The 12,591-nt window shown below is 41.3% G+C and overlaps 2 protein-coding genes across 4 annotated transcripts; one reads left to right on the top strand and one right to left on the bottom strand.

Moving 5' to 3' along the window:
* Positions 1 to 6,695, top strand: pola2 (polymerase (DNA directed), alpha 2). 2 transcript variants are annotated; one of them, XM_081611600.1, is made up of 18 exons: positions 1 to 373; positions 956 to 1,080; positions 1,376 to 1,464; positions 1,569 to 1,626; positions 1,735 to 1,844; positions 2,064 to 2,263; positions 2,417 to 2,505; positions 3,548 to 3,700; positions 4,224 to 4,286; positions 4,368 to 4,419; positions 4,513 to 4,637; positions 4,752 to 4,790; positions 4,876 to 4,949; positions 5,065 to 5,173; positions 5,950 to 6,056; positions 6,143 to 6,199; positions 6,280 to 6,406; positions 6,504 to 6,695. In XM_081611600.1, the coding sequence occupies exons 1-18, from the start codon at positions 289 to 291 to the stop codon at positions 6,654 to 6,656; spliced, it is 1,815 nt and encodes a 604-aa protein (XP_081467726.1). In that variant the 5' UTR covers positions 1 to 288; the 3' UTR covers positions 6,657 to 6,695. The 2 variants fall into 2 exon arrangements, with proteins under 2 accessions (XP_081467726.1, XP_008418615.1); XM_008420393.3 differs by having other exon boundaries at positions 4 to 373; positions 5,065 to 5,179.
* An 807-nt stretch (positions 6,696 to 7,502) lies between these two features.
* LOC103471412 (uncharacterized) lies at positions 7,503 to 12,135 on the bottom strand. 2 transcript variants are annotated; one of them, XM_081611601.1, is made up of 9 exons: positions 11,965 to 12,107; positions 11,032 to 11,513; positions 10,492 to 10,579; positions 9,909 to 10,382; positions 9,688 to 9,826; positions 8,487 to 9,134; positions 8,264 to 8,413; positions 8,162 to 8,196; positions 7,503 to 8,073 (listed from the first exon to the last, which is right to left on the bottom strand). In XM_081611601.1, the coding sequence occupies exons 3-9, from the start codon at positions 10,574 to 10,576 to the stop codon at positions 7,976 to 7,978; spliced, it is 1,629 nt and encodes a 542-aa protein (XP_081467727.1). In that variant the 5' UTR covers positions 10,577 to 10,579; positions 11,032 to 11,513; positions 11,965 to 12,107; the 3' UTR covers positions 7,503 to 7,975. The 2 variants fall into 2 exon arrangements, with proteins under 2 accessions (XP_081467727.1, XP_081467728.1); XM_081611602.1 differs by lacking the exons at positions 7,503 to 8,073; positions 8,162 to 8,196 and having other exon boundaries at positions 8,264 to 8,427; positions 11,965 to 12,135.
* Positions 12,136 to 12,591: the final 456 nt, after the last annotated feature.

A 12,591-nucleotide genomic window follows, 5' to 3' on the forward strand; every position in this document is an offset into this window, starting at 1 on the left:
TTTATTTTAGTAGCTCAACTGTTTTCGCTCGTTCGCTGTGACGTAACTTCCGGCCGCCAACACCGACTGACTTTTTTTCGCGGTAAAATGAAATTGGCTTGCTTGTTATGTTGATCAGATCGATTCATAGCGTATGGTTGAGTTTTTCAGGTGTTTTCACATTAATCGCGGCGCTGGTTTTGGTATGAAGCGGGCGGAAAGCTAACATTTAGCCGTTAACGGACCGTCGCAACATTTGGATCAACTGATCAACAGAACTCAAGCTTTATTTGATTAAATACAGAAACAATGGCGCTAGTAACCACGGACAACTTAAAGGCAGAGCTGAAAACCTTCGAGATTGCCTGCAAAGATGACTCTGTCCTCGACAAGAGTGAGTGTTTTACCTTCTGTAGTCCTTTATTAAGTCACATTTGTTGTTCTCTGTGCGCCTGCTCATGTCTCTTATGCTGACTTGTAAATATTTACAGGAATGCATCCATTGCGTGTCTGTACTTACTGAACTTTTTCATATATGGCAGCGTTACATCCATACACCTCCCTGTTTTCTTTACATTTTAGATGCAGGCTTGATATTGAAACTGATACTAGCTTCCCTGTTCCTCCTGATAAAATCATCCCTCAGCATCATTCTGCCACTGTCATGTTATAGGAATGGTGTGTTGAGGGTGATGTGCAGTGTTGGTTTCCAGCTGCTTGTGGCAACAGTCATCAACAGTGTCTTTCTTTTTGCCACTCTTCCACAAAGGCCAGACTTAATCTGGATTTAATCTGAGATTAAATTACTCACTGTTTAATTATTATAAATCCTGAAATACATTTGCCTCACATATGTGTTAGTTTGTCATGTAAAATGACAACAACAAAAAATGTTCTGGAGTTTGTGTTTGTAATTTAAAGGGTTATAAATACTTTTGTAAGGACTTTGGACTGTTTCATTGTTTCTGTCCCGCAGTGGTTGAACTGTGCATCTGCAACAGGCTAGACACAGATCAGGTGCTGCTTGAGTGGCTTGCCTACAGTACTACAAAGGATGGACTAGAGCTCACCCTGAACAACCTGGAGCACTTTCAGCATGAGGTAACAAAACATTTATGTTGAGTGGACTAAACTTGTATTGAGTTTTTCCATTAACACCAGCCACTCAAAGGGCTTCCACACTAAGATCCACCCAGCTGAACTTAGTTTCATTCACCAAATTATCTTAAATCCTTTGATTCAATTCAATTGGTGATGCTGTGGGCCTCCGATTAAAGACTGTTGCTTATGACGATAGCTTGATTAGCTTCATGTGTGAACAGGGTTGTGTTTGGATTTGTTGGCGTTATCTTAACACACGGTGTTTCTGCAACTTTTAATTTATTTTTCTTCTCAGGTTTTGAACAAGAAGAGTAAATCCAAATCGAGCTCCTGGAAAGACGAGAGTTATTACCGAACCAGAGACATTCATTCGTTGGAGGAACTGTATCCTCTAAGGCGATCGCTCAATAAGAAAAAATGTGATTCATAATGTTTTTGTAAAGTCCAGCTGGGTGCGACTGCAGACCTTGACAAACCTTTTTCCCCAGAATAAAAGCTGAAGAAGAGGAGGAGAATCTCTTAGACTCTTACTCCACTCCCGGGAAGGTACGCTGTCACCGCTTTGCCGTCCGTGGAGTACTGCTCGTCTGAGTTCAAGTTCAAAATAAAACATTTAGATGAATTTGCTCAGTTCTGTTGGTTGATGTCTTACAGAGCTCTCAGAAACGAGTGCTCTCCACTCCAGAGCATCCTCAGTCCAAACGGACCACCGCTCTGCTGACCAGTCCGGGTCTGCTGCTGTCTCCAGCTAACTTTTCCCCCAGGTATTAACCTGAAACACCTCTGGTCTGTATTTAGAGATGTTATTTTGTCATTTATACTTTTTCAAAGACTTGCAAAGTGCATCTTTACTCTCTGTTTTTTTTTTATTATTATTATTATTATTTATTTACTTATGAAACACCGTGAGGTGATGTCACTAAGAAATCTTTTAAATATAGAAAGTATTGTTTAACAACAAGTCTCTGTATTTTCTTCCACAGTGTGACGCCTTCACAGAAGTACAGCCAGCGAAGCGGTAAGGGGGAGGTGGTGGTTTCGTTTGGAGCCGTGCAGGGCGCGCGCTGGACGGGCCGGCAGGACCCGGGCGCAGACGTCCAGGTGAATCTTCTGGAGCAGCCCGACGAATCCCTCCGCAGCGGCTACAAATACATGTTCCAAAGGCTGCGGGACGTTCGAAATGGTACACAGCAGTTCCACAAATTTATTCTGAAAGTCTTGCTCGTCATTGTTTCTAATTATAAATTGATTTTACAATTACAATCTGTGTCGTTCAGTCACACAACCATCAACGTTTTTCCCTTCATGCCTTCGTTTTCTTGTTTTTGTCCTCCAGTTTTGTCAGAGAAGATTGAAGAGATTGGAGAAAAGCTGAGGTCTCGCTTCAGCATCGAGGAGTTTTCAGCCGTCTCTCTGCCTGCTCAGGTTCATTGTTTTTAAATCAACCAGCAAAACTACATTAATAGATTATTTTCATACAGTAAGATGCAAAATAAAGTGCCACAGAAGTTCAAAACTTAAACACAGATGAAATTTAAAATTTAAATAATTTTACAAAATCTGCTCAAATTCAAATAAAAATACCTACAGACATAAGAGATGGTGTGATGAATCCAAATATCTGTGTAAAAGATTTTGGCCACCTCTGATTTCTTTGTCTTCTTACAGAACTGCCAGACTCTCTCATTATGGGATGTATTGATCAATAGTTTACTGTATTGATCAATAGTTTACTTTTTTAAAATATATGAATAACATTTTTAAGTAGTTCCTTGAGCTAAATTCCAGAAGTTAAGCAACTTTGTGACAAGAAACAGTTTGATTTACCTTAAAAATGTCCACTCAGTGAATCTGAGGAGGCTTCATAATAATCTTTTCACTCTGTAGAAAGGAGGCAGACATCAGGTCAGTCTGAGCCTCTCATTTCTTCCAGAGTTAAATTGTTCTGCAAACATCAAACAAACATAGAAGTCCTCATTTATTGACCGTTTACATCACCAGAAACTGATGTTTTCTGCAGATTGCCAGACGCATCAGTTCAGATGCAGGATTATCCTCAAATCCCATCAAGTCCCAGATTGTATGCACATGTGAAATAATAGTAATAATAACTAATTAGGGATTTTTTTTGTCTTCATTTATTACCTCTGAAGATTAGTAAGCTTGATTGCATAACCTAAATATTGTCAGAAAATAGTACAGTTGCTTTATTGGACAACTTTTATCTTCTGAATTAGCTGTAAAATCATTCTGAATGTCTAGTGAAGACATTTACTTGTTTTATCTTTTATCTTTTTAGTCCATATTATTCTACTGTTGTCAGGCTATTTTTGTCCACATTTTAAACTCCTTCACTGGAGCTTTATGAGTTGCAGCCTAACATGATCTGCTTCAAAGCCCTTTATTTGTAATAGTGATGATGATGATGATGACTGTCTGCTTCGTTGTTTCTGCTCGTCTCCTCCAGGACAGCATCACTGTGTTGGGTCAGATTTGCTGCGACAGCAACGGCAAACTGAACGCCCAGTCGGTTCTGCTGGAGGCGGGACCAGAGCACGGCGGCCAGCTGGTGCCCGTCGACCTGTCTGAGCTCAAACAGTATTCTCTGTTTCCTGGTCAGGTGAGCCGAACACGAAGCTTCCGTTAAAGCTGAAGTGCAGCTGCGGTGAGCGGTGGTTTCTCCTTTGCCTCTGCGCTGAGGTCAGTGTGCAGCAGGTTATATGGCCACCCAGAGAAACAGAGCATGCCAAGGAGGTGGGCTGGAGGCGAACCCACCGTCTGACCGAGAACTCTGACAGTCAAACAGCAATTCTTCTTCTTGTTCTTCTTGTTCTTATTATTCTTATTCTTATTCATGAACATCTACCTACAAATGTCCAGGCATCCATCAGGCTGGAAAAATCTGAGATTTTATTTACGTTTTTTCCAAGTCTAGAGAAGTTTAGAAAAACAAAATGGAGTAAAAATATCTACTAATGTTCCTGGACTTTATTCCCATACATTTTGCTGTCCGTCCGTCCGTCTGGTGCACCAGTTTGTCCAAAATCAGTTCATCCGTCCAACATCCATGTGTTTTTCTTAATCCATCCATCTGTAAATCCGTTTGTTGATCATCACTCTTTATCCATCTCTCTCTCTCTCAGGTGGTGCTGATGGAGGGAATGAACACAACAGGAAGAAAGCTTGTGGCCTCCAAGCTTTATGAGGTCAGGTGCTCATTTTGCTCTTTCCTCTGTTTATTGTTGTGAGCCGTTGGCGCGTCCTGCATCAACTCTGTGTTTGTTTAGGGCGATCCTCTTCCTTTTCACTCCACCGGCGCAAAAATGGAGAACATTGAAGGTAATTAGTTTTCCGTAGAAACTCATAGATTCCTGTTTATTCATCATCTGTGAGAAAAAAGTGGTTTTCCTCTTTACTCCTCATCTCGCTCAGTGGCGGAGCCGTTGAACATTCTTGTGGCCTGTGGACCATACACGCCCTCTGACAGCCTGACCTTTGACCCTCTGATAGACCTGATCAATGTCATTGTCAGGGATCGTCCTGACGTCTGCCTGCTGGTAAGCCTGTCAGATGCTGACTCATCAGTGTGAAGGAAGAGCTTCTCAGTGTGTTTTGTGCAGTCTGGATGTTTGGTGAGCAGCGTGTCCTTTTATTCTTCTTCTCTTCTCTAGTTTGGTCCTTTTGTGGATTCCAAACATGAACAGATCGAGGTACGATTCGTTTTCGCTCCGTGTTTAAAGACAGCAAGACGTTTTTAGAGCAGCATAGTTTGATGCCCAGCTGTTTGTCTCACAGAAAGCCAAGGTGACTGAGACGTTTGAGACAATTTTCTACCGCTGCATCGACAGCATTGTGGATGGAACCAGAAGGTGCGCTACGACTCCGCTGTTTATGTCCCCAGTGGACGTTTGAAACGAAAACACGTTCTGCATAACTCAGTGCTGAGCCCAAATCTGGAATGTTCTTGTTTTTTCTTCTGTGAAGTGTCGGCTGTCACCTGGTGTTCGTCCCGGCCCAGAGAGACGTCCACCACGAATTCATCTACCCACAGCCTCCCTTCACCCTGCCGAACCTCAGCAAGGACCAGACCCAGGCCCAGGTCACTCTCACACACACACACACACACACACACGCACACAGAATAGATGGTCTGCTCCTGGTAGACTCAGCACATACAACAAGTGTAAATCAATCCCTCCAGAAAGCTGTGATGCTGCAAATTCCCTCATCATTTGCTAAATTTTCACAGGTCATCGCAACTTTTCCCCAAATCTGACCAATCGCCTTAACGTTTTCTACATTTCCTTCTTTTTCTGACCAATCACCCCATCCCCTTCTAATTTTAACTTCCTGTTTTTCCTGAAAGCCAAACCCACAAGATGAAAGAATGTGTGACTCTAAGCGCAAACATTTGCCTTTTTCTTTTTTGCTAAAACCATTTTTGGTTCTTTTGAGTTGATTTGTTTCTACTGTTCATGTTAACTTGAATGACAAATTTATAAATTTTCTTTTGCATGCTAATGACTCCTCAGAACTCGATTTTATTTGTATTACGGGGAAAATTTCAAGAAGATACTTGACTTTTCTGTAAGACTGTGTTATGGTAAAAAATAAAGTTAAAAAAACTCACCACTTTACCACAACCGTTTGAAAACGGTGCCACAAAGTCAGTCATTTTAGGCTGCAGTAATCACAAAAACACAACATCCTGGAGGGATTGCTGATTATAAATATTCCACCTGAGGCGAACTATGTAGTTTTTTCTAACCGGATCCTCTAAAAGGAATCAGTTTATACAAGCAGGTGAACCGAGACTCTCCTCTCAGCTCTCGTTCTGATGGTTCTCCGATGTTTAACGTGTTTGTGCAGCGGGTCACCCTGGTTCCTGACCCCTGCACCCTGCTGATCGACGGAGTGACTTTTGGCCTGACGTCTTCTGACATCCTGTTCCACATGGGAGCAGAGGAGATCAGCTGGTGAGGAAACGTTCACAGATGACAGAAGCCTTTCTTTCCGCTCCCTGTCAACTCAGTTTAATAACTGTAGCTATGCGGTGTTGCAGCGGCACTAGTTCGGACCGATTCTCCCGCATCCTAAACCACATGCTGACTCAGAGGAGGTACATGTCATCCAAGTCTTCCTTTTTTTGTTTTTCCTGTAATCACGTCGAGAAGTACTAATGTCCGTCTCTTCCTGAAGTTTCTACCCCCTGTACCCACCGGCCGAGGAGGTGAACATGGATTACGAGAAGTTCCAGATTCACGGTCAGATGTTGGTCACACCAGATATTCTCGTCGTTCCCTCTGAGCTGCGTTACTTCGTGAAGGTAGAAACATTTCGAAATCGTTTCAAAAACTGGATCAAATGTCCGCTTGACCATGTTTTTAATATTTTAACTCCCCCCTTCCTCCTCGCATCGTCAGGATGTGGCAGGTTGCGTGTGCGTGAATCCTGGACGGCTCACCAAAGGCCAGGTGGGAGGAACGTACGGCAGGCTGCTCATCCAACGCAGCGCTGCACCCGAAGACGGCAAGCGAGAGAGCCCATGTTTAACCGCTCAGGTTGTGAAAATATGATATAATAAAGATTCAAGTTGTTACGAACATGTAAAACGAGCTGAGTCATCTACAAGTTTTCTGTTTTTCTTACCAGGATTTTAAAAGCATTTGTTTCCTGGTGAAATCCTAATGGTCTACTTTTATATTCCAAAAATATTTAAAGGGCTGTTTTCAGAAACGCAGCAGAAATAAATTAAATTCTTTTTTTCTTCTTTTTTTACAGTTTTTGTTCTGTCCTGAATGTTTCTTTAAAGCTTTATCTCAACAATCACTTCTGCCCTGTGTGCTGATTCAACAAAAATTTTCTTTGGATCATTTATGATTTTGTTTTTTACTGTGTTTTCTGTTGGTGGTTGAAATTAATTTATCCTAATTAGGGCTGTAACGATTCCTCAAATGACCTGAGTACCTCGATTATTAAAATCCCTCAAGAATAATTTATCTGTCTCGAAGCTTCGTTGAATTATGTTTTATTTAGCGCACCGTGTTCCGCCCCGGTATTACTTGTGGTGGGCAGCGCTGTCACTTCCGCCTACGAGTTATTGCTACTTGGTAGCGGCGTGACGTTGAATTTTCCGGTGTTTCACCTGGTTTTGGGGGAAAAATGAGCATCACCAAACTGTGTGGCGTGATGCTGGGAGTACAACTCGATTACTAAAATATTGTTTTACAACGGCGCCAATCCTAATTAAGTTCTACTTTAATGAAAAGCAGATTTCAAATAAATCAGCATTTCACAAACATTGCCATTAACATTTTTTTTATCTATCAAAATTGTTTTGTTTTATTTTGCTGAGATGTGTGCACAGTGAATTTATGCTGAGTGGTTTCAGCATACAGACATTAAATACAATAACAATAAAATTACATAAAAATTATTTTATTAATAATAAAATAAAGCATACAAAGAAGAAAATTTGAAAGATGCAAGTGCATCTCAAAGTAGTATATTTAAGTTTAAAAGTATTTAACTTGTTCAGTTGAAGAAGGAAAAAAAAACAATGGAAAGTTGGGTGGAAGGAAAAAGGTGGACATGCAAAAGGAATCGCCAGGGATTCACAAACTGCGGACGGGGGCTGAATGCAGAGTTTCAAGAGCCACCAAACGGGCCAGACTGCCGTTGCGTTTTTAAAACAAGGAGAGGCAGAGACTCCACGACCTAAATGGTGAAAGCTGCTGATGAATCAACCTGGGCTTCCCACCTGCATGCCGCGCCGTAGTGACGCCGTCAGTGTTGTCCAACCTGGTGAGGTAATCAGAGATCTGGTGCTTTCCTCTCTTTCTCTACTGCATAGTTGCTATTTGGAGGAATTTCATGGTGTCCAACATGTTCACATTCAGTCATAAAAGTGATCAGACTCGTCCGAGTCACTTTTATGGTCCGTCTTCGCTCCGTCCTCCGTCACTTGGAAAATGCCCAAGTTGAGACATGTGGCTGAAAAATATATTCAGTAAAAATCTCAATGATGAACGTCTTCAATTACCTGCAAAATATATTTATTTCCTGATATTTCTGAACGTACCTTTGGGCTTCTCCTCGGTTTTCACAGCTTTTTGTCTGAAAAGTGGAACAAAGTGATTAAATTATGTCCCACGATGTGTTTTATGACAGAAGATTTACTCACTTTTTGTTTATTGGCTCTTGAGGAGCCAGAAGATTCTCAATATCTTCTTCATCACTCGGTTCCTTTGACTTATTGTTTGAGGACCCAGTGTCGCTCTCCTCTTCCTCATCTTCATCTGCTTCCTCTGGAATGTTCTTCATCTGTTTAGACCTGAAGCAAAATGGCTGCATGTTGTTTAGTTTGTGCCGAATGAAAAGAAGGTTTCATGGTTTCATGGTCCTACCTGTTTTCCTGCAGACAAATGATGCTGTCCTCAGAGTCTCCTGCTTCCTCACTCCTGAGTTGGTCTTCCTCTTCGTTTGACTCCTCCTCTTCTATATTCTCACTACCTTCTCTCTCCTCGTCATCCTGTGAGGAGTCAGAATCCTTCTCCCCGTCATCTCTGCTTTCATTCTCCAGTTTTTCTGACTGATCTTCGTATTCTTCCTCATCTTCCTCATTCTCCTTTTGATTCCTATTTGGAAGAACCTCATTGTTGCTCTCATCATCTTCCTCAACATCACCACCCACTTCACTTTTCACCTCCTTCTCTTTCTCTTCATCTACAGATCTTTGGTATTTCTTTCCTTCTTCTTCATCCTTTTCTTCTGCGATACTTTGCTCGGAGCTGTAAACTTCCTCATCATCTCTATTTTCACTTTTTGCTATATCATCTCCTTTACAGCTTCCTGATTTATTGTCTTGAGCTGGACTCCTTGTGCTAAGCTCCTCTGCCTCCTTCTCGGATGGTGGTGACCCAGTGTTGACCCCCCTGCCTCGCTCTGACCTCCCTTTGCTTGCTGTGCCTCCTTCCCCAGAGGAGCAGCTTGTTTCTGAGTCCAGGGCGACGGCGCAGGAGGCAGCGACGACCTCACTGGAAGTCCTGGATGACCTGATAAGAGATGGTTGAAACGCAGAGATTTGAGAGCTAACCCTATGTGAGAACAAGAACACAGTTTATTTTTCTAAACATCTAAATTTAGTTTTCCAGTAAGAAATCCTTAAACTGCAACATAATGATGAACACAGTTACAATAGTTGTCTTCCAGCCTCAGTCGGCTAAAATAAAACCAACTTATTAGGTTTTGATATTTGTAGCTTATTTTAAAGATCTGTGAGTGTAATTGTGTCGTTTTGGGTTTCACCTCAGTGCTTCGTAACAGCTTAAAAATAAAAAACAGTGGGTGGAGTGAAAACTAGATGAAACAGGAAGTTGAAGTCATCAGTTTCTCAGTATTTCAGATATTTAAAACAAAAACCTAATCAATAATTATCAATATCGACTAATATGAAATGTTCATATATCGTGATACGTTTCTTCAGACATCGTTCAGAAATGAAGGATTGGTTAAAATATTTGCACATGGCGGTGTATCGTTTTGGTCATAGATTATCGTTGTTGGTGAGGCTGATGTACCTGAGCGAACATAATCATTATTTGTTACCTCTGAGAACTGGGTCTTTCTGACTCTGAGGATGAAGCCTCTGTTCTTCCTTTCTTCTCTCTTTTCTTCTCGTCTCTGCAGGTCAAACTGGAATCTCTGCCGCTCTCACTGCTTTTCACATGTCCGCTAGAGAGACGCACTGCAGGATGTAAAGAAATGATCAATCAGACAAACATGTGCACTTTAGTTACATACAGGGTTTGTTTCCTCCTGTTTTTCACCTGGTTTAATGTCGAGCTCAGAGGACAAACACCTTCCGCCTCCTCCACCTCTCACCCTCTTTGAATTTGCTGCGCTCGTCTCATTTTCTCGCTCTACAATGTGAGAAGCTGGCGGTTCCTCAGTGTGGAGCTGACCTGCAGATCCCACAGCGATCCCATCAGAGCAGGGGTGACTGTAGCGTTCAGGAGCGCGGCCTACAGCTTCAGACCTGACCCACGGTCGATGATGATCGAATGGGGGGGTGAGGTGTTGGAGCAGAAGTGGATGAGGATATGGGAAGTTGGGTGGAGGGAAAGGTGAGGGACACTGGGGTTGAAAAGGTGTTTGAAGGAAACCTGGAGGCATGCCTGCTTGGGTTAGCCAGGTGGGCTCCTGATGGGGATAACAGGAGAAACGATGTTGGCTATAAGCAGAGCTTCCTTCGGTGAGAAACGTTTGAGGAGCATCAACTTTTGGAGCCTTTATGAAAGGATCTGTGAATAAAGAGGAACCTGGTGGAAGAAGCTCCAAGTTTCCAGTTTCTTTAACAAGAAAAACCATTTGCAACTTCATATCTTCAAGTGGCAAAGGAAGAAAACAAACCTTGTGAAATCAGAGGCTGATCAACTGTTGCTGTTGAGACTTGATCTTTACTGTGTTGTAGATAAGATTTCAAACAATCTTCCATTCTCTGTTGAGGAAATAAATGACTAACATGATGAGCAATAAACAGAAAATTGTTTTTTTAGAAACACTTTTTTTTTAAAGGAGGGCTTATGGAGAAAATATAGTGATATCAAAAGGTTTTCTTTATTTGTCATTGCATTGTATATGAAGAAAGCAATGTGTACTTGTGAAGTGGAAGAACAATTTTGCCTCAACTTTGAAAAAATGTGGAGCACATTTGGTTTAAGATCTTAATTCATACTTTGCAAAACACTGCAGGTTTTTTTGAGGGCTTTGTCTACCATGATATCACCAATGTAAATGCACAGCACACTTTAGTGTTGGTCTGTAACATAGAATTCCAAAAATATTTTCATGTTTTCTTAGTTGTGACAAAATGGGAAAAAGTTTAACAGTAACAAATATTTTTTAAGGTAATGAAGTGAGCCAGTGAGTTTGGTAAAGCTGTGGTTGTACCTTCTTGTGAGAGGCCTCAGTTTTCTCCTGAAGCTGCTGCTGCCAGCGGTGGAGGTTTTCCTCCAGGTACAGCTCGTACTCCACCTGGAAATGTTAAATGTTAAAGTGTACATTTAAATAACTGTTAAACTCTAAGGCAAGCTTTCAATCCTTTAAAACATCTCCCAGTTACTGAGTTTAATTTCATTTTATGCATTTACTGTCACTGTATCTGTTGCCACCAACAGAACTGCTCTGTCTCGCTCTGATTGCTGCTAGATAAAAACTGTTAGAGAATCTGACAGTGCAGGTCATTGTGTTTGTGCGCTGGCTGTGTGCATCCTGTAACCCGTATAGTTTTCATGGCAGCGTTGCGGGCCAACATCTCTTTCAGTGTGTCCTGGGCTCTCTCAAACTGCAGGAGAAGCTGCCTGTTGTGCTGCTGGGCTCTGCGCTCTCTCGCCTTCAGCTCCTGCAGACGCTGCTGAAGTTGCATCCCTCTGCTACAGGAAATAAGAGAGGGAAACTTTAAAAACTGTGGTGGCATGCAGCGTGGATCATTCTGTATCTGCACCCCAGGCCATGTCGTGTTGGCACTGGATTAAAGTAGAAGGGAAAATTCATCTTCTGCATGCTGCCTTTGTGAACAAGCCAAATCTTTTCTGGAGGAAAGTTTTATAGACAGAGGAGGCAAAGATTTCTTTGACCAGAAGAATCTTTGGAGAAATCACGGTGGCGATTTAAAACTGTCAGTAGCATCATTCACATCACTGATGTATGTAAACTTCTAACCAGCACTGTACATTCATCCAGACTACTGTAACATTAACAGGTTGTTGTAAAACAATAAGTAACGTCAAGTGGATTATTTTTTATGAAGCTTTAAGACAAAGCTACATACAGTATAAACCCCAGATGTGTCAAACCTACCAGGTGTCTTTTTGAGTACCTTACCTTTTCTTTATAAAGAGCTCTCTTTGTTTGGTAAAAGTATTTTGATCCATGCTGGTAAGATGCTCAAATGAAAGCAAATTCTCCCATGGTGCAGCCATGACTGGCTGAGCTCCTTAGATGAACAGATTATCAGGGATTAAGAGTGATGCTTTAAGGGGGAGGGACCATAACCATGCTGCCAATCCACATTCACAGCACACATAACCTTTCTGAAGCGCTTTTAAATGCACAATGATTCTGTTTTAAAAATCCATCTTAATGGGTCTTTTTAAGGTCTGTTTTATGTCTTTTTAATACTATTACTACTAATAATTATTCAGCGATAATAACAAACTTTTTATTATTATTATTTCTTGTCATTGTTGTTAATAATAATTACTGTTGTTTAAATTATTAAGAATAATATTACTGCTGATCATATTAACATTACTACTGTTATTAATAATGATATTAATATTAATAGAAGGAGTAGGAGGAGGAGTACAGGGAATGATTAATAAATCTAATTGTGAGAAATGTACACTCGAAGAGAAACATGTAACAGATGAGTTTAAATATCTGGATATTATTTGGGTTTTAAGATAATGTAAAATAGGTGCAAATAAAAGGCAAATATTCTGTATGTGA

This window comes from Poecilia reticulata, chromosome 10, assembly GCF_904066995.2.
Source record: "Poecilia reticulata chromosome 10, P_reticulata-male-v2, whole genome shotgun sequence".
NCBI lineage: Eukaryota > Metazoa > Chordata > Actinopteri > Cyprinodontiformes > Poeciliidae > Poecilia > Poecilia reticulata.